We start from the raw sequence: 21,900 nt of genomic DNA on the forward strand, positions 1-21,900 counted from the left end.
ATGAAATTTATTGCTTATGTATTTATTAGTGGGAACATTTCAATGATGGGGCAATTGAAGTTGAGTGAGGTTACCCCCGTTGGTTCAAGATGGGGGCAATAACTGTCCCTAAACCTGGTGATGAGGCTCCTGTACCACCTTCCTGATGTCAGCAGCAAAAAGAGAGCATGTCCTCCATGCTGGGTGTCCCTAATAATGGATGCTGCTTTCCTGCTAGTTTTGCTTTTCAAGCTTTGTTTATTGCGACCAGAGAGACTAGCAATTTTATAGTTGATCACTGCCAAAACAGAGATACTAAATTACATCATCTTGTTCTTAATGATTTAGATGTGTTAATATTTAGTAAATATTCATTCCAAGCGAATTCGTTTCAAATCACTATCGACAGGGGAGCTGCTTGTTTGTCCCAAAACTATTCTTGTATAGTACAAAGATCACTTCCAGTGATAACCTTTTGCATCAGCCCCTTGTCCATCGATTCCTGATGAGCAAAGTGAAGGGGAATGTTCCTGTAAATATTCTGAAGCAAAGCATTAAAACCAAATCACCCATTATTTAAAAAAAGCCATGCAGACTGGGGGGATCAATTCCTGTTTCAAATGTCTGTAAAGCATTAATAGTGGGGAAAATGACAGTTAAAATATTTTTTGTAGTTTTTCAGCTAAAATTCCAAATTGGAGAAATCTACATTGTAGAACTAATATGTAAAATGAAACAGCTGGAGAACAATTTGCTGTGTAAACTTTGCTGTTGCTTTGAACCATTTATCTAACAAATGTTTTAATTATTTTAATGTGACTCTCTCCTTGGTCTCATTAAATTAATTAAATTAAGCTCTTTCCTCAGGGTGGGGGGGGGGGGGACTGACAAGGCTTTGAAGAATGTAAGAGACTGAGTAGCTGGATTGCCCTCGCATTGATTTGACATGCATGTGATGGGCCAAGTGGCCTCATTCCCTCCTGTAACCTGAGATTCTGGAGTACATCTGCTGTTTTGTTTTGAATTATGGTAAATTACCAGAAAATGGGGACTGCTGGAAGTGTTTAATTTCAAAATCAGTCGTTTGTGCAACAGTGACTCCTTTTCAAAGAAAACTTGCATATTTTCATGAGTAGTGTATCAAGATTATTTCTGATTATATTTCATATGATGCAGGACAGCTTTTCCTGTTTCATCAGATGAACTCTTTCGTTCACTCATACATTGGAGCAGCATCAATTTTGTCTGGCAGGAATTCCTTGGTTTTGGTCAGATTTATTTAAAAGGCAAGTACAAGTATTTCATTGTGCAGACATTTAATGGCAGGAGACTCTCATCAAACATCTCAGCCAACTTACTATGATTTTGGTGTCAACGCTGGAACAAGGACCACACTGAGCTGTTGATAGAACAATGCAGCTAGCTGTAACAAATATACAAATCATCCCATGCATACTGTATCATAATTTTTATAAGGGTTGTAAGGATTAACTTTGTCACATGAATATTGAAATATGCAGTAAAATATGGTGGTTTGTGTCAAATTAATTGGAGAATTCTGCTGGGCAGCCTGCAAATGTTACCATGCTTCTGTTGCCAACAATAGAGCAATGATGAATAGTTGCTTGCATGGGAAAAATGGACATTTTTCACTAACGTCTTTGCATATCACCAATGCAGGGGCTTACTGGCACCTTCAAACCAGTTGCTTTGGGCAGATGACGCTCATCAGTCGTGATTGGCAGCTCATCTAAGAAGAAAAACTGATTCCAGATCTCTGCTGCCTTGTAGCTATACCCATTCATGGGGAAGGCTTCTGGAGGAAACTCTGAGGAAAACTGGGGAGCTGGAGTCCCTAAGGCGTGTGGAGTTCAATGCTGACTGGTAACTCCCACTTCACTGCTGGTGTCAAACTATATCGGTCTCTGCCACTCCTTTAGATTCATCAGCTGTGTGGAGAGAGAGAGAGCCTGCAACAAATCGTACTTGTGCAGCAGGAATGCAACACCCGGAGACAACCCTGACCAATGGAGGACCTCAAGATGAGGTACCTTAGAACTGTCAACAACTGCTTTCCCATGTCATAAACATCTGTTTATTTACAGCCAGCCATATCATTTTCTATTTACACTTACCCTAATTTCATTTCCGCATTGCCCTAACACTACCCATAACTAAACTAATAGAATGTATACAGTATCCAGGAATTAATGAATACTATCAAATGGCACTAGCATGAAAAATGTTTTACTCTAAGTCTCTCATTAATTTTTAAAGCAAGTTTTAGATATGTCAGGTCACTCGCAACCTGGAAATCCTGTATTCTATATTTGCTCTATCTACAGATCAGAGGCCAAGAATCTTGTCAGAACTCTTGATTAAAACTTTACACGAAGCCTCCATCTGTCTCACAAGTATAACACTTTGAACGGAAGACCTTTTATTACCCCCTGCCCACATATTTTCCACAACTAAAATAATACCAACCAAGCAGTCAGGCTTTCCAGAAATATTGACTTGGAATAATATCAACTTTTGCCCTATAATATTGTAAAGAGTATATTTCATTAGGAGTGTTTTTGTATGTCACCAAAAATACTCGCAAATTTCTACAGATGTACCGTGGAGAGCATTCTAACTGGCTGCATCACCCCCTGATATGCGGGTGGGGGGGGGGGGGAGGGTCCCTACTGCACAGAATCGAAGTAAGGTGCAGAGTTGTAAAATTAGTCAGCTCCATCATGGGTACTGGCCTCTAGCCTCCATAGTATCCAGGACATCTACAAGGAGAGGTGCCTCAGAAAGATGCCGTCTATCATGAAGGACCCCCACCACCCAGCACGTGCCCCTGTCTCATTGCTGCCATCAGGAAGGAGGTACAGAAGCCTGAAGGCACACCATCTGATGAATCAGGAACAGCTTCTTCCTCTCTGCCATCCGATTTCTGAATGGACATTGAACCCCAAACACTACTTCACTACTTTTTTATTTCCTTTTTTTGCGGTAATTTAACATTTATCTATCTATCTATCTATGTGCTGTAACCCAGTTTTCTTTTTTCTCACTCATCATATATTGCATTGTACTGCTGCAAAGTTAACAAATTTCACGACATATGCCAAGACATTAAACTTGATTCTGATTCTGAAAGTACCTTAAAAGGAAAGAAATATATTTATTTAGGTTAACCTGCATGAAGCCCAGTGGTTGCCTGACTATAGGTTGATGATAATGGAATTTCACCTCTAGTACTGATGCATGAACTTACATTTTTTTGGAAGACACTAAGTTCTTACACTCAAGGTTGTACAGCCTTGAAGCAAACCCTTTGGCCAAGCTTCATGCTTATTCCTGAACTAAGAACTGTGTGGTGTGGACCATGGTTGACCATGGTCACTGTGCCTCTGGTAGTCACTGAGAGTGGCCTCTCCAGGGTGCAAGTCAGGGCAGAGTTGATATGGAGATCCGTCTGTTGCCCACACAGTGGGACCCCCCTCTCCATGCTGATGATCGGTCCAAAGGAACGACGGAAGTCGGTACAGTTTGGTGCCAGCAGCATCGCAGGAGTTGCCGTGCCGGAGCCGGGTACAGCAGTCAGCCACCTTCAGGACTCTGACTCCGGATTTTTCCTCGGGGTTCACTCCCAAAGCCTTTCCCATGAGCAGGTATAGCCGCAAGGCAGCGGAGGTTTGAAATCGGTTTTCCCTCTCCTAGATGACCTACCATCCGTGGTTAATGAACCCCATCTGCCTGGAGCAACTGGTTTTAAGGCGCTAGTGGCCCGCCTTTGCCCCTTCTGTCAGTGAGAACAGCTCCACCGGGCATAAGAACTATGCCACACGTGAAGGCCGGGAGTTGGACTTGGTTGTCAGAGGCTGTTTGAGACGCATGCCACAAAGAGCATTTGTTTAGCAAGTTGTTCAATAAGAACTAATTATTAATAAAATAGTACTGGATAGCTACTTTTGTTAATTGTTCACTTCAGAGCATTGTTGCTATGAATAGACCTTGGGAACATGGGAAGTTGAATGAGCACTAAATCTGTTTCCATTTACTTCAGTGTCAAGTGTTGATCCACTTCTAAGCTACCCCAAATTTAATTTTAATGCCAATTTTGTAGGAGTAAGTATCATGTGGTGTAATATTAAGCCAAACAGCCAGTTCTTAACCAGGCTGAATTTAAGGTCTACAGTTTGCATGGCCCTTTAGACTAACTGAACATTGATCATCTTGGGTCCCTGCTCTTAATTTAATCAGGTGACCTATTCTGAAAACTGGCAACACGAATACCGAGAAGAGAAAGGACAGCTCGGCTCTGATGTTCACCACATTCAAACAGCTTGTTGATATTCAGTGGTGTCAACACAAAAAAGCCTGTTTGTGACATGGTGCCAAATCATTCTGGTGTATTGTATGTAAAATTTAAAAAGTAGACCTGGTGGAAGTAGTATCATTTCCAAATTTTAAGAGTATCTTGGAGAAAAAATTAATGTTTAAATTCAGAATATGGACAAAACTTGAAGTAAAATACTTCACATTTCCCGTCTTCATTAAAGATCTTATGACATCCAAATGTCTACAACTGATAAATGATTTTAGCGGTGCATTTACTGTTACAATGCAGAAAATAACGTGCTAAGCAGTATGATCCAAAAGAGTGACGAGTGATAAATGGCTTACTTCTGTTTCTGATGGGCTTCTAATTATGCTTCATCTCACATGATGTGTCTACATTTTCAGGATCAGGATGTTGGGGAAAGGCCAGAACTTATTCTCCATTCCTAATTGCTTGTGGCAGAATGATCGAGAGCATCAGCCTTGAACAATGTTGTCAAGCTTCTTGTATTATTGAAAACACACACATCCAGTAAAGTCTATGGTACATTATCATTCCACCATAAGACCTAGGAGCAGAATTAGGGCTGTCAGCCCATCAAGTCTTCTCTGCCATTCCATCATGGCTGATCCTGAATCCCACTCAACCCCATACACCTGCCTTCTTGCCATATCCTCTGGTGCCCTGACTGATCGGGAAACTATCAACTTCTACCTTAAATATACTCATGGACTTGGCCTACACCAGAGTCTGTGACAGAGCATTCCACAGATTCACTACTCTCTAGCTAAAAAAAAAATCCTTGTCTCTGTTCTAAAAGGTCAACCCTCGATGTTGAGGCTGTGCCCTCTAGTTCTGGATACTCCCCACCATGGGAAACTTGTGCCTTAAAGACGGTGGAAAACTTTGGAGTTTTATAAGCTGAGGCTATCATTACAAGATACTTAAGCCTTTGACCTGCACTTGTAGCCACAGTATTTTTGTGGCTTGTCAAGTTGAGTTTCTAGTCAAGGGTGACCACAGAATGTTAATGGTGGTATATTTGCTGATGGAATATTAAGGGTATGCATTTTTACTCTCTTGTTGGGGATACTCACATTTTCCAGCACTGATAGCATGTTACTTGCCACTTATGTGGTCCCTAGATGTCAAGGTCTGTTACTCTACCTCTAAAACTCAGCTCTTTGATCTACACTTAGTTCAAAACTACAATGGTGAATGGAATAGAGTGGTTCTTGTGAAAAAAAAACTGGGCATCAGTAAGTTCATCTTGATAACACTGTTGACAATAGCTTCTATCAGTTCACTGATAAATTGAGTGAGTGAGAGATAATTCCCAGTTTGGATTTCCCTGTTGTATGTGATCAGAGTGTACCTGAGCTATTTTCCACATTGGCAGTTGAATGGCCAATGTTGTAATTGCCCTGGAACAGTCTGTCTTCAGTACAAATGGCTGGGATGTTGTCTGGTCCCATAGCCATCACACATAAAGGAATTCAGAGGGTAGATCTGAAAAAGTCTTTATCCTTGACTAACAAGTATCAGATTCCAGCTCCCTGTTTAGATGGAGGTGGACATTGAAGGAGGATCTCTACACTTTCCCTAGCACCAGGGCATGAGAGCCCATTTAAGAGGGATATAGGAGAGAAGAGAAATGTTAGAACCAACCTAAAGTTTAAAAAAAACGAAGTATGTACAAGCTGTAACATGCGGATGCTTTAATTCACCATTTAAAACACCTAGTTTCCCCTCCTGTTCCTCATTTCCATCCAAATCATGAACCACTATACCCATCACCACACTGATAACCTCCTTGGTTAACATTGTTACCCTGTCGGTTTTTTACCTATTCTTTTGAACATTAAGTGACCTGCTACTTTGACCCCCAGGCGTTGTCAACCAGCAACCAAAAGTGGCTAGAAAATGAAACTCAGTTACTTTTATTTGTAATCTCAATTCATCTAGTCATAAATATTGTGTGCATTCAGATATTTACGACAATTTTTTAAACTTAGGGTGGTGATTGGTGAGGGGGAAGGTGGGTGGGTTGGATGAAGTAAGAATCTGAGAGGTGATAGGGGGAAGAGGTAAAAGAGCTGAAGGAGATTGCTGCCTGACCCGCTGAGTTCCTCCTGCATTTTGTGTGTTGAAGAAGGAATCTGATGGGAAAATTGTACAATGATCTAACTGCATGCAATCACCTGTGCCCACTCTTACTAATACTCATTTAAAGTCCATAAAATGTAGGAAAAATCTACAAACCCCATTTCCAGAAAAGTTGGGATATTTTCCAAAATGCAATAAAAACAAAAATCTGTGATATGTTAATTCACGTGAACCTTTATTTAACTGACAAAAGTACAAAGAAAAGATTTTCAATAGTTTTACTGACCAACTTAATTGTATTTTGTAAATATACACAAATTTAGAATTTGATGGCTGCAACATACTCAACAAAAGTTGGGACAGAGGCATGTTTACCATAGTGTTACATCACCTTTCCTTTTAATAACACTTTTTAATCATTTTGGAACTGAGGATACTGCGGTAATTGTAGTAGATTTGCAATTGGAAATTTTGTCCATTCTTGCTTGATATAAGACTTCAGCTGCTCAACAGTCCATGGTCTCCGTTGTCTGATTCTCCTCTTCATGATGCGCCATACATTTTCAATAGGAGATAGATCTGGACTGGCAGCAGGTCAGTCAAGCACACGCACTCTGTGTCTACAAAGCCACGCTGTTGTAGGCCGTGCAGAATGTGGTCTGGCATTGTCCTGCTGAAATAAGCATGGACGTCCCAGGAAGAGACGTCGCCTTGATGGCAACATGTCTCTCTAAAATCCTAATATACGCCTCAGAGTCAATGGTACCTTCACATACATGTAACTCACCCATGCCGTGGGCACTGATGCACCCCCATACCATCACAGATGCTGGCTTTTGCACCTTTCGCTGAAAACAATCAGGATGGTCGTTTTCATCTTTGAAAGAACTTGACGCCCGTTTTTTTTCGAAAACTAGCTGAAATGTGGACTCATCTGACCACAGCACACGGTTCCATAGTCTTTCGGTCCATCTGAGATTAGCTCGAGCCCAGAGAACTCGCCAGCGTTTCTGCATAGAGTTGATGTATGGCTTCCTCCTTGCGTAATAGTTTCAAGTTGCATTTCGAGATGCAGCGATGGACTGTGTTAAGTGACAATGGTTTTCCGAAGTACTCCCGAGCCCAGGTGGCTATAATTGTCACAGTAGCATGATGGTTTCTTAGGCAGTGCCACCTGAGGGCTCAAAGATCACAAACATTCAACAGTGCTTTCCGACCTTGCCCTTTACACAGTGAGATGTCTCTGAATTCTCTGAATCTTTTCACAATATTATGTACAGATGTTGAAAGACCTAAATTCTCTGCAATCTTGCATTGGGAAATGTTCCTTTTGAACTGACTAACAATTCTCTCACGAATTTTGGCACAAAGGGGTGAGCCATGACCCATCCTTGCTTGCAAAGACTGAGCCTTTGATGGACGCTACTTTTATACCCAGTCATGATACCTCACCTGCTACCAATTAGCCTGCTTAATGTGGAGTCTTCCAAACCAGTGTTACTTGAATATTCTGTGCACTTTTCAATCTTATTTTAACTCTGTCCCAACTTTTGTTGAGTGTGTTGCAGTCATCAAATTCTAAATGTGTGTATATTTACAAAATACAATTAAGTTGGTCAGTAAAACTATTGAAAATCTTTTTTTTTGTACTTTTGTCAGTTAAATAAGGGTTCACGTGAATTAACATATCACAGATTTTTGTTTTATTGCATTTTGGAAAATATCCCAATTTTTCTGGAAATGGGGTTCGTACAACATATGACTTCTATCACTGAATATTAGCATAATTGTTGATAATATAATCCAGCAAAATTTACCAATAATGTAGTCACTGATACTTAGACTTGATTCTGTCTGGATTACTTGGCACCAATTTTGGTTTCAAAATGAATAAAAGTGCTAAATTGCTGAGAAGAGTGAGCAACAGCTCTGGACACTGACACAGCAAAAGCTTCTCTAAAGTTGAATTGAAATCAAGGAAAATCTCTACATTGGTTTTGGTTCTTGGACACCAATCATTTCAGATCTAGGACATCAGTGTAAGTGTTTTTCAGAGGGATGCTTTACTCAGCCAACTACTTAATTGAACTCAGCTAATGACTCAGTGCAAGTCCAAATGCAGCAAGATGTGAATGTTAACAGTTGGTCTAATAAGCAGCAGGTAATTCAAGAGTAGCGATCTATTCCTGACATTCAAGTTCACTATCAACACCAAATCTCTCACCATGAACATCCCAAGGGTCACTGTGGTGGCACAGTGCATAATGGCTAATGCACTGCTTTACAAATCCAGCCAGTGGTCACTGATCAGGGTCTGATTCCCACTGCTGCCTGCAAAGGGTTTGCACGTTTGCCTTGTGACTGTGCTGGTTTCCCTTGGGCATTCTGGTGTCCTCCCAAAGACGTGATTATTGTTAGTGAGTTGTAGGAATGCAATGCTGGCAGTGAAAGTGTGGCAGCACTTGCTGGCTGCCCAGCACAATCCTTGCTGATTTGCCTCAACCCAAATGAACATTTCACTGTAGGTTTTGATGTATGTGTGACAAATAAAGCAAATTTTTAACTATTAAGTAGAGCAGAAGCTGAACATTTGTAGCAACTGATTTCTTTCTCCCATGTTTTCCACCATTTAAAAGCCAGGTCAAGAAACCTGCATCTACTCAGACAAGCACAACTAAAATAAGATGCTCAGTGTAATCAGATTTCCTGATCAATTAATTCATTACTCTTAAGCTTTTATTTCCTATCATCAATGTCTTAAGGTTAATATACATGAAATGCACTACAACTTGTCAACGTCTTCAATTGCCAGCAGCTTTCAAGATTTCCCCCGCGCAGATTCCTGGTGCATAGGAATGCCATCAGTTCTACTTCTATCTCCATTTCACACACCACAGTGAAGAGCCTTCTTACTTTACTGTAAGGGCAACACCACTTCAAGGAGACAGCTTGAGCAACTACAGTAAATTATTTTATCAAAGCTTAACTAAAACCCTAATCAGGGAAACAATGGAACACCTAAACCTTGAACTAATTATGTTTTCCTAATAATTTTCGTATTCCACACAAGAATAAAAGATCTTAGGTTAAGAAAGTGTACCACTTTCTAATTTAAAATTATCAATTGGCCTAACAAACAGTTTACAATGTCATTCAGGAGGCTGAAGGGGTGATGGTTAGGAGACAGAGAGGTAGTTACACCCAAGGTGCGAGACACATGAAACTGGGTGACAGCTACCCACGCAATGTGTTAGTGAGCCAGAATGAGGATGATACAGTTTAACACGTGGCTAAGGAGCTGATGTAGGAGGGAGGGCATAAAATTTTTGGATCGTTGGGCTCTCTTCCAGGGAAGGTGGGACCTGTACAGAAGGGATTGTTTGCACCAGACTGGAGAGGGACTAATATACTAGCAGGAAGGTTTGTTAATGCTGCATTGTGGGGTTTTATCTAGAGTTGCAGGGAGATGGAAACTAAAGTTCCAGTATAGTTAGTTGAGAGGTTGTGGAGGAAGGCCTCAAAGTTAGGAATCAGAAGTTCAGCATGGTGCAACTAGTGTCCTGAGTTGTCTATATTTAAATGCAAGAACTATTGTAGGAAAGGCGGATTAAAATGCTGAAGATGATGTAGCTGGTTTACAAAAAGAGGCAATGAGTAGTGAGGAGGGTCTGTTGACAGGGCAAAATTGCAGTCAGCAGGATGAGTTGCAATGTAAAAGGTGGACTAAATCAAAAAGGGTGAATACAGGACTGAAGGCTTTGTATCTGAATGCGCACAAGATACAGAATAAGGTAGGTGAACTTGCAGTACAGTTGCAGATTGGCAGGTATGATGTTGTAGACATCACCAAACCATGGCTGAAAGATGATAGCTGGGAGCTTAATGTCCAAGGATACAAATTGTAAGGAAAGAATTAGCAGGAAGGTGGGGGGGGGGGGCGGTATTGCTCTGTTGCTGAAAAATAAAATAAAATCATTAGTAAGACATAGGGTTGGAAGGTGTTGAATCATTGTGCATTGAGCTAAGGAACTGCAGGGGTAAAAAGACTGATATCAATTGTACACAGACCCCCAAACAGTAGTCCGTGGCCTACAAATTACAACAGGAGATAGAAAACTCATGCCAAAAGGGCAATGTTACAATAGTCATGAGGGACTTCAATATGCAAGTAGATCGGGAAAATCAGGTTGGTGCTGGATTACAGGAAGGGATATTTCTAGTGTGCCTACAAGATGGCTTTCTTAGAGCAGCTTGTGGTTGAGCCCACTTGAGAATCAACTATTCTGGATTAAGTGTTGTGCAATGAAACAATTGATTAGAGAGCATCAAGTAAAAGAATCCTTAGGGGCAAGTGATCATAATATGTTCAAATTCACCATGAAATTTGGGAAGGAGAAGCTAAAGTTAGATGTATCAGTACTACAGTGGAGTAAAGGGAATTAGAGAGGAGCTGGCCAGAATTGACTGGAAAAGAACACTGGCAGGGATGATGCCAGCGCAGCAATGACTGGAATTTCTAGAAGAAATTTGGAAGGCACAGGATATGTACATTGCAAAGAGGAAAAATTATTCTAAAGGCAAGATGACACAACTGTGGCTAACAAGATAAGTCAAAGCCAACATAAAAGCCAAAGAGAGGGTACATAACTGAGCAAAAATTATTGGGAATTTAGAGGATTGGGAAGTTTTTAAAAACCAACAGAAAGCAACTAAAAAATCATTAACGTAAAGATGAAGTGCAAAAGCAAGCTAGCCAATAATATTGGTAAGAAGATACCAAAAGTTTCTTCAGATACATAAAGTGTAAAAGAGAGGTGAGAATGGATATGGGCCCACGGGAAAAAGATGCTGAAGAATTAGTGATGGAGGTCAATGAAGTAAAAGACAAACTGAATAAGTATTTTACATCAGTCTTCACTGTGAAAGACATGAGCGATATGGTGGAAGTTCCAGGTGTTGGGGGTGTGAAGTTACCAAAACTAGAGAGGTTCTTGAAAAGTTGAAAGGTCTGAAGGTAAGTAAGTCACCTGGTCTATATGGTGTACACCCCAGAGTTCTGAAAGACGTGGCTGAAGAGATCACAGAGGCGTTAGTAATGATCTTTCAAGAATCACTAGATTCTGGCATGGTTCTGGAAGAATGGAAATTTGCAAATGTCACTCCATTCTTCAAGGAGGAAGAGAGGCAGAAGAAAGGAAACAGGCCTGTTAGTCTGACCTCAGTGGTTGGGAAGATGTTGGAGTCAATTATTAAGGATGAGATCTCAGGGTACTTGGAGGCACATGATAAAATAGACCTAGTCAGCATGGTTTCCTCAAGGGAAAATCCTGCCTGACATTTGTTGAAATTCTTTGAAGAAATAACAGGCAAGTTAGACAAAGGAGAATCGGTTGATGTTGTGTACTTTGATTTTTAAAAGGCTTTGACAAGGCGCTACACATGAGGCTGCTTAACAAACTTTGAGCCCATAGTATTACAGGAAAGATTCTAGCATAGATAAAGCAGTGGGTGATTAGCAGGAGGCAAAGAGTGGGAATAAAGGGAGCCGCTTCATGCTCCTGCTGGTGACTAGCAGTGTTCCGCAGGGGTCTGTGTTGGGACCAATTCCTTTTATGTTATGTGTCAAGGATTTGGATGATGGAATTGATTGCTTTGTTGCAAAGTTTGCAGATGATATGAAGATAGGTGGAGGGGCAAGTAGTTTTGAGGAGGTAAAGAGGCTACAGGACTTAGACAGATTAGGAAAATGGACAAAGAAATGGCAGATGGAATAGTGTTGGGAAGCATATGGTCATGCATTTCCGTAGAAGAAATGGAAGGGTTGACTATTTTCTAAATGGAGAGAAAGCACAAAAATCTGAGGTGTAAAGGGATTTGGGAGCCCTTGTGCAGGATCCCCTAAACGTTAATTTGCAGGTTGAACCTTTGTTGAGGAAGGCAAATACAATGTTAGCATTCATTTCAAGAGGACTAGAATATAACAACAAGGGTGTACTGTTGAAACTTTATAAAGCACTGGTGAGGCCTCTCATGGAGTATTACAAGCAGTTTTGGCCCCTTATCTTTGAAAGGATGTGCTGCAACCGGAGAGGGTTCAAATTGTTCACAAAAACAATTCCAGAATTGAATGACTAGTCACATGAAGAATGTTTTGCCACAGCTGTGGAGACCACATCTTTATGTATATTTAAGGCACAGGTTGATAGCCATTTGATTGGTCAGGGTTTGAAGGGATACATGGAGAAGACAGGAGATGGGGTCTGAGAGGAAAGTTGCATCAGCCATGATGAAACAGTGGAGCAGACTCAATGGGCCAAGTGCCTATTTCTGCACCTACATCATATGATCCTATGGCCATTTTCCCTAATTGAACTTAAAAATAACTCATTTCTCTCTCTTGAATGCTACTTCCAACAGCAGCAAAAACAAGCATATTCAGATGTTGAGATTGTATGCCATTCAGATCATCCAAATCAGAAAGTCAGTGTACAAATAGCTTTGGAGGAATAAATATTGACAAGCATCAAATTCTTAATTTTGCATCCAAGGATGGTGAGATCTAATACAAGTAAAATTCATTAGTGTCCTTGATTATTGAACTTCACAATATTATTTAAAAGTTTCTATTTAGACCAACATTTAAAATAACCGAAGACTTGGAATCAAAATATTAATGGAAGCCTCAAGTTCTAAAGGCCACAAAAACAATTTGTTCAAGATGTCCATTTATTCCTTTTTACAGTAGTACAAATATTAAATCCTGTTCAGGCAAATATCCAAGAACAGTATAAAAATGGAAAAATAGCCAATAACATTATTCAAATTAAGAATTGTATAGCCATACAAGATCAAAACTGATAATGTAAGTGGGTAAAGTATACCTTACATGTTCTCCCCCATTTTTTTTTCTTTAAAAAGTCAAAACCGAGTAAGCTCGACCCTCCATTTGCACACCAATTAGAATCAGAGAGTTCACCATTAATTTTTTTTTGTATTCTACAAACACAACAGGACCAGTATCATGGAATAAATCCAATACAACTTGCAAAAGGATTTAACTCTAAATTAGCCCCTGAGATTTATAATCTTGGACCTTAGCTTTTCAATAACCTGAAACAGGAAATGCACTGTTCAGGCAATACAGGAGCAGCAAACGTTGACTGTCATAGGAGGAACCTAATTACTCCTTACTTTAAAACAGGTTTTAACCATTCAATTTCGCCTATTCCCACTAAATTCCACATTATGTATCCCAGTAAGCACTTGGGCCTAAACAAGGAATACAAATCCAGTGAAGCTTTGAAAAGAACTGGAATGTGTATGCTCCTTATGCCAAGGAGACAAAATACAAATATGGGGTATTGAACTCACAAAAGCTTTGGACTCTCTATAATGAAAACATAAATCTCTATGACAAAGGCAGACAAAGAATTCCTTCCTTCCTCCTTTCCCTATCCAGCACTGAAAAGTAATCTGCTCCAGGGAGTTAAAAAAAACACTCGTTTATCATCCAGCGATGAGGTCGCATCATAGTATCAGTTGTTTATTTCAATACAGGGTGAAAAAGAGAAGAGTGGTCAATTTTACTGACACATTTTGAGAAAGAAACCTTTTATGACCAATATTAAAATAAAGCAAGAGTATTGACTGCATACATTTTCCACTGTCTTTGCCTCTCCTAACTAGAAAATTTCCATGGTCAATACTCATTTACAACAATCTGTGAGAAGCATAACATTTTCTTTTCTGTTATTTTCTTCCCCTTTGGGTATGGATATCTGTAATGAATTTGATCATATTGAAGACATAGCCTCAGCACATTTACTTAACATTCCTTTGTTTTCTTCCCCAATTCAATCTCACTCTTCATCCTCACACCCTCCAGCTTGCAGACTTCCTCCTGGGAAAATTCAGACATGCACTTTCAAAACATCTGACATTGCATCCACTTTTAACGTCTCTGAAAGAGAAGAACAAGATTTTAGATTTACCAATACAAAATCAACATATATAAAAAGACATCCGATCCCATCATTCCATGTCCTAACCACAAATCACCAGTCAGTCTGTGGTTGATATACTGAGTGCAGTGCTCATCACTACATTGTAAAAAGGATTTTATTGCATTGGAGATTCACCAGAATGGATCATTTTGACATTTTGACGATCAGGAGATTGGAAAGACTACTTTTTCACCTTGGAGTACAGAAGTCCAAGGAATTATGGGGATGGTGGGGGAGAAACTAACCAAGGTATACAAAATGAGAAAAGGCTTGGATATCAGATCACCCTCTTAGCAGAGATGCCTAAAATTAAAGGACATTGGTTTAAGGTAAGGGTTAAGAGACTGAGAAGGGGCTCAGCAGTTTTCTCCATTCAGAAAGCATTTGGCTGAAGAGCTAGTTTCCATGCTATATGACAATAAATATTTATCACTTGATTTCTCAAAATGGAAAGTGCCTCCCTCTACATTAAAATACTTGATCCCTATTTACTGTACAAAGATATAATCAATATTAACATATGATCAGTACCAAATGACCATTCTAATCCCTCAGTACCTTACCACCAGAAGTTAATTGTATTTACCAATAATTTTAATTCATAGAACATGTAGAATTTTACATCTTAATCTCACCAAAAGACTCCATTATTTTCAAGAGTATTTATATAACTAGCAAGGTACAGCCCTAGAAATTCCAGTAATGCATGATCGTTGACAGAGATAAGTTTCATCGTTAGCCATGGGTGAGGCACCAGAAGTGTGGAAACTGGCTAATGTGCCTTTGTTTAAGGCTGCAAGGACAAACTGGGAATCTGCAGGCCAGTGCCCCTATCAGTGATGGGAAAGTTACTGCAGAGATTTCTGAGAGACAGGATCAATCGGCACTTGGAATAACAAGGACTGATTTGTCAAAGTCAGCATGGATAAAATTGGATATAAAACTGATCTGGTGGTAGGGGTCAGAGGATGGTGTTGGTGGAACGCTGTTTTTCAGGTTAAAGGCCTGAAACCAGCAGTATACTGCATGGTTAGGAGGTTTGCAGATCAGAATCAGATTTTATTATCTCTGACATATGATGTGAAATGTGTGGTTTTGCAGCAGCAAGACATAAAAATTACTATAAGTTACAAAAATAAATGGAGTGCAAGACGAAAGACAAGGTAGTGATCATAGGTTTGTGGACCAGTCTGCAATCTGAAGGCAGAAGAATCTACTCCTAACATGCTGATTGCGGTTTCTCGGACACCTGGAACACCTCCTGCGAAGTGGGCATGGAACGTTAAACAGGGCAGGTTTCTGAACAGTGTCATAAGGAGACATTTAGGGGAACAAGCTCATAGTTCTCTGACAATAGCTACACAGGCTGGTAGAGGTGGCAATTGACATGCTTGACTTCATCTGTCAGGACAGTGAGTACATCATGGTACAACTCTACAGGATGTTGGTGTGTATTCTGTGTAGTTCTGGTCACCTAGCTAGAGGAAGGAAAGGGTGCACAAGATATTCACAAGGACATTACTAGAACTAGACAGCTTGAATTTTTAAGGAGGGACTTTTTTCCCTGGAGAACAGGATGTTAAGATGTTACATTATTGAAGTATCTAAAATCAGAGAATTATCACCATCTTCTTCCACAGGGTTGGAAAGGTAAAGATTTAAGGTGAGGGAGAGAAAAAAATATTAAAGGTGACATGAGGAGCATGTTTTGCCACACAGAGCATAGTGGTTACCTGGAGCAAACTGTCAGAGGAAGTGGGAGAGATGGGAACAATTCCAGCACAGATATGGATAAGATAGATTTAAAGAGATGTGGGCAAAACATGGGCAAGTAGATCTAGCTCAAGTAGGCAATTTGGTTGACTATCTATTCTACAGAGTGGCTTGCATGTTAAACAGAGAAAATGATCAGTGTACCATAGAACAATACAGCACAGTACAGGCCCTTTGGCCCACAATGTTGAGCCAACCCTAAAACCCTGCCTCCCATATAACCCTCCACCTTAAATTCCTCCATATAACTGTCTAGTAGTCTCGTAAATTTCACTAGTGTATCTGCCTCCACCACTGACTCGGGCAGTGCATTCCACGCACCAACCACTCTGAGTGAAAAACATGCCTCTCATATCCCCCTTGAACATTCCACCCCTTACTTTAAAGCCATGTCCTCTTGTATCGAGCAGTGGTACCCTGGGGAAGAGGCGCTGTCTGTCCACTCTATCTGTTCCTCTTAATATCTTGTATACCTCTGTCATGTCTCCTCTCATCCTTCTCTCCAGAGAGTAAAGCCCCAGCTCCCTTAATCTCTGATCATAATGCATACACTCTAAAACAGGCAGCATCCTGGTAGACCTCCTCTCTACCCTTTCCAATGCTTCCACATCCTTCCTATAGTGAGGCGACCAGAACCGGACACAGCACTCCAAGTGTGGCCTAACCAAAGTTTTATAGAGCTGCATCATTACCCTGCGACTCTTAAACTCTATCCCTCGACTTATGAGAGCTAACACTCCATAAACTTTCCTAGCTACCCTATCTACCTGTGAGGCAACTTTCAGGGATCTGTGGACATGTACCCCAGACCCCTCTGCTCCTCCACACTCCCAAGTATCCTGCCATTTACTTTGTACTCTGCGTAGGAATTTGTCCTTCCAAAGTGTACCACCTCACACTTCTCTGGGTTGAACTCCATCTGCCACTTCTCAGCCCACTTCTGCATCCTATCAATGTCTCCCTGCAATCTTCGACAATCCTCAACACTATCCACCACACCACCAACCTCTGTGTCATCTGCTAACTTGCCAATCCACTCTTCTATCACCACATCAGGGTTGTTAATAAAAATCACGAGAAGTAGAGGTCCCAGAACAGATCCTTGTGGGACACCACTAGTCACAACCCTCCAATCTGAATGTACTCCCTCCACCAGCACCCTCTGCTTTCTGCAGGCAAGCCAATTCTGAATCCACCTGGCCAAACTTCCCTGGATCCCATGCCTTGCCTACCGTGTGGTACCTTGTCAAATGCCTCACTAAAATCCATGTAGATCCTTTTGATGGATGGATTATTTAGTTAAGAAAGTTATGATCAATTTTTTCAATACTTACATGATCTATTTTAAAGCAATAGAATAAATAGATATGTGGAAGACCTACAAAAGATAGGTATGCAACATTCCCACCGACTCCAGAGACTTTGGTCCATGACAGATCAAAATGGAAAAGGATTTGGGATATATCGATAACTCAGTGTATCAGGATTCTGTGGTTCCCATGACGGCCACCTCGGAAAACTAAGACATCCCCATTCTGAGTACCTCCTAAAAAATAGAGTTTCCTGATCTTTTGCAGCTTACCACCAATAATTAAATCCTGTCCATGCATTCCTTATTTTCTATCTACAGTATTAGAAAGTACATTAGATTTTAAAGGAGGAACATTGCCTGAATAATTCATTTGCCCAATCTTGTAAACCAAAATTAAATAGTTTTCCATTCTTCTTCCTGGTCTCTTTTCAGTTGGGCTCATTTTCCTAATTCTTACCTCTGCCCTGTTCAACACTTCTATGATAGCAAATGCCTCATTTTTGCCCAGCTTTAAAAAAAGATAGTGAAAAGTACCGCTTTCATGATCTCATCTCTAGTGGTGAACTGAGGTGCATCTTCAACTTCAACTCCAATTGCCATGTCTGATATCTTCCTCATTAGTTCATCATTATAACTGAAAAACAGAAATTAAATAGATTTGTTATCAGAATCAGGTTTACTATCACTCATATATGTTGTGAAATCTGTTGTTTTGTGGCAGCAATACAGTACAATACACAAAACTATAAAGTAGTGCAAAAGAGAGCAAGAGTAGTGAGATAGTGTGCATGGGTTGGTTCATTGTTTGTTCAAAAATTTGATGGCAGAGGGGAAGAAGCTGTTCCTAAAATGTTTAGTGTCTCTCTTTGGGCTCCTGCACCTCTTCCCTAATGGTAGCAATGAGAGGGCTGCATGTCCTGGCGATGAGAGTACTTAATGACAGATGCCTCCTTTCTGAGGCATTACATTTTAATAGCTATTTTTCAGCTATTTATATATCTAAACATCCCTGAGGGGGTGGTGAAAGCAGTGAAAATATGTTGACACTGTGCTAACACAAGCAGAATTGTCAAAAACTGCACAACAGCTCCACACCCAGCTCTGTCTGATGACTATACAAATTATCAAGAATTCTTGCTCTTAATGTCAGGAGGAAAGGAGAGGAAAATGATTGACATACAGAGTTCAAAAATAGTCATTAATTCTAAGTATGGACAATCATTAGCATACTGAAGGGCTTATTAATAAGGAAAGAACATGGGCAGTATGGAGTAGAAAGCAGAGAATTGGCTGTGGACAGTGGTGTGGGGGGGGGGGGGAGAAGCAGAAGGCTCTTCATAGAATCACAGAAACACCCATGCTTACTATGGATATCCACCTACTGCAATCCCATTTATCCACACCCTCTGATCACTTCCAATCTAAATGTTATCCAAACACCTCCTCTGGCTACTCATTCCAGGTATTCACCATCCTGCGTCAAAAATTTACTCTTCAGATTTCTTAAATTATCTACCCTCTTACCTTCAATCTATGCTTTCTAGTTCTAGGCTCCATCATTAGAAAAAAGATTCTGGTTGACCATCCTAATATTCTCCTCATACTTTTGTAAATCTCTGTAACGTTACTCCGCCTCCTACAATTCAGTAAAAATAAGTTCATCCAATCTGTCTTTAGAAGTACAGCCTTCCATTCCATAAGATACAGGAACAAATTAGGTCATTTTGGCCCATCGAGTCTACTCCGCCATTTTATCATGGCTGATCCATTTCATTCTCTGCCCCAATCTCCTGCCTTCACCCCACATCCCTTCAAGCCCTGACTAATCAAGAATCTATCAACCTCTGCCTTAAATACACCCAATGACACAACCACCTAATTCCACAGATTTACCATTCTCTGACTAAAGAAATTCCTCATTTATGTTCTAAAAAGATTCCCCTCTATTCTAAGGATGTGTCCTCTTAAGATTCCCACCAGAGCAAACAATCTCTCCACATCCACCATCAAGGTCTTTCAATGTTAGAAAGATTTCAATGAAGTCACGCCTCATTCTTCTTAATTCCAGTGAGTACAGACCCAGAGCCATCAAACGCTCTTCATATGAAAATCCTGGAATCATTTTCATGAACCTTTGAACTCTTTCCAATTTCAGTGCATCCTTTCTTAAATAAGAGGGCCCAAAAGTGCTCACAATACTCCAAGTGAGGCCTCACCAGTGCCTTTAAAAGCCTCAACATTACTTCCTTGTTTCTATATTCTAGTCCTCTCAAAATTGAACACTAACACCACATTTGGCTTCCTCACCACAGGCTCAACCTGCAAACTACCCTTCAGGGAATCCTGCACAAGGACTCCCAAGTCCCTTTGCACCTTAAACTTTTGTACTGTCCAAACAACATCCTGCGAATTTCTTCACACTCTGTCAATTACTATCACATCCTGTCTATACTGTACCCAGCAGAATTGTGAACAGTATTCCACATGAAATCTGAACAACGTAACAACATGACGTCCCAACTCGTATACTCAAATGTCTCGGCCGATTAAAGCAAGAATACTTTATGACTTTTTCCACTACCAAATCCACGCGTGTTGACACTTCAGGATGCTTTGGACTTGCAGCCCAAGGACCATATGTATACCAACATTCCTAAGGTCCCTGTTATTTACTCTGTAACTGTTAAGGACGTTGAGAGGTGTCGGAAGGGCCTGAGTGATGAGTTGGACGCAAAGGGGGCGAAAACGGGTCGCTCACCGGCAGCCCATGAAGACGTGGTTAGACCAGACCATTGAGAGTGCGATTAAGTAGTCCATGCGATCCTGCCCATAGTCGGACAAGTTTCTGACCAAGAAGTCCTTGCGCGCCCTCCAATGTTTGTCGTTCTCCCACAAACCCCGCAGCCCCTCTACCGTGTCCGCTATCTCCCGGTTCCGCCGCAGGAAATCATCCAAGCCATCCGCCATCTTCCAACCGCCGCCAACAGCACAGGCGCTAGCTCCCAGCACTCACCGCGCCGGCGCCCACGAAGCGCCATGACGCAGGCGCCAGCTCAACTCAGCGAAAGCCTGTCCGCCTTTGTCTAGAACAGCGCCCCTGGCGAGCTGACGGCGCCCCGAAGTATTACAGGAGCGATCGCAGACGAGCAGGAAAACCACAATCCCTGAGATTTTCAGAATCAGATGGCATCAGTAGTTCAAGTCGAACTGAGAAATTAGTCAAAAAAAGTCAAACAAGAACCATGGTTAAAATATTTGTCATCTTCTTTAAAAACCTGAAAAGAAAACCATTAATATATGGACCATATGTTATTTATAATGTAATATATATGGGTAATATATGGGATTTGTTGTCCTTTATAAGAGAATAATATGCAAAGCAAAAACAGCAGTTTTCATTCGTTCCAAATTGTCTTCAGTAGACCCAACTACCTTTTGTCTTGTCATATAATTTAAAAGTAATTGTACTACTCATATGGATAAGAAGAATTCTATATTACCATTTACAACTTTGAAGAAGAGAAGGGACATTATGCCTTGTATCCTGGCTAGTAGTCAGCTCCCAGACTACAAACAAAATAGTAGCCAGATTAGACTATCTGGCTTCTCGAGTTTTCAGAGCAATTGTGCCTGATCTTACACAAGCACCATTTTCCTGCCCTGCATGCCGTGAAAAGAGAGGTGCAGGGCCCAGGGCGTTTCATAAAGCAATAGCAAATCAAAGAGCTCAAACAGCAAATACAGCAAATGCGGAGGCAGTCACATTCCAAAGGCATGTCCTGCTTATGGAAAGTCCTGCATTAATCGCGGGAAGAAGAATCAGTTTGCAAAGTTCTACAAAGTGAGGCTACCAAGGGAAAGGTGCACATGAGGAAATAGAGGAAGTCTTTGTGGATTCTCAGCAGACTACTGGTGCTGGTAAAAACAGAATGGATTGTTCCAGTGAGTATAAATGAGACAGTAACTCCATTCAAGCTTGATACCAGAGCCTGGGTGAATCTGTTATCCACTGGTGATCACAAGACTCTCCCAGTAAAGAGCAAGATTTACCCAGCTGAGTTAAAAGTGAGAGGCTATACTGGAGAGAACATTCCAGTAAAAGAGGGCTGTATACTGACCTTCAAGCACAAGTGGCAGCATGTAAAGGCAAGCTACTGATTGTAGATAAGAGTGTACAGCCAATATTAGGTCTGAGTGGATGTGAAAAGCTCATCCTGGTGAAATGAGTGTTTGTAGTGGCTTCACAGACCAAAGATGACCACACTTCACTCATGGAAGAGTATGCAGATGTTTTGAGGGGCTCAAATGCTTACCTGATGTAACTCAAGAAACTCGTAACAGCATCCATTAGAGCTCCAGAGAGGTTATGCAAGAGAATCACAAGATCTTCA

The 21,900-nt window shown here is 40.8% G+C and overlaps 1 protein-coding gene across 1 annotated transcript; it reads right to left on the bottom strand.

Moving 5' to 3' along the window:
* Nucleotides 1–13,938: 13,938 nt before the first annotated feature.
* On the bottom strand, nucleotides 13,939–20,523 carry cdkn2aipnl (CDKN2A interacting protein N-terminal like). Its single transcript, XM_059990639.1, has 3 exons — nucleotides 20,268–20,523; nucleotides 18,044–18,143; nucleotides 13,939–14,381 (listed from the first exon to the last, which is right to left on the bottom strand). The coding sequence occupies exons 1-3, from the start codon at nucleotides 20,474–20,476 to the stop codon at nucleotides 14,373–14,375; spliced, it is 318 nt and encodes a 105-aa protein (XP_059846622.1). The 5' UTR covers nucleotides 20,477–20,523; the 3' UTR covers nucleotides 13,939–14,372.
* Nucleotides 20,524–21,900: the final 1,377 nt, after the last annotated feature.

The sequence above is a fragment of the Hypanus sabinus genome, chromosome 15, assembly GCF_030144855.1.
Source record: "Hypanus sabinus isolate sHypSab1 chromosome 15, sHypSab1.hap1, whole genome shotgun sequence".
Taxonomy (NCBI): domain Eukaryota; kingdom Metazoa; phylum Chordata; class Chondrichthyes; order Myliobatiformes; family Dasyatidae; genus Hypanus; species Hypanus sabinus.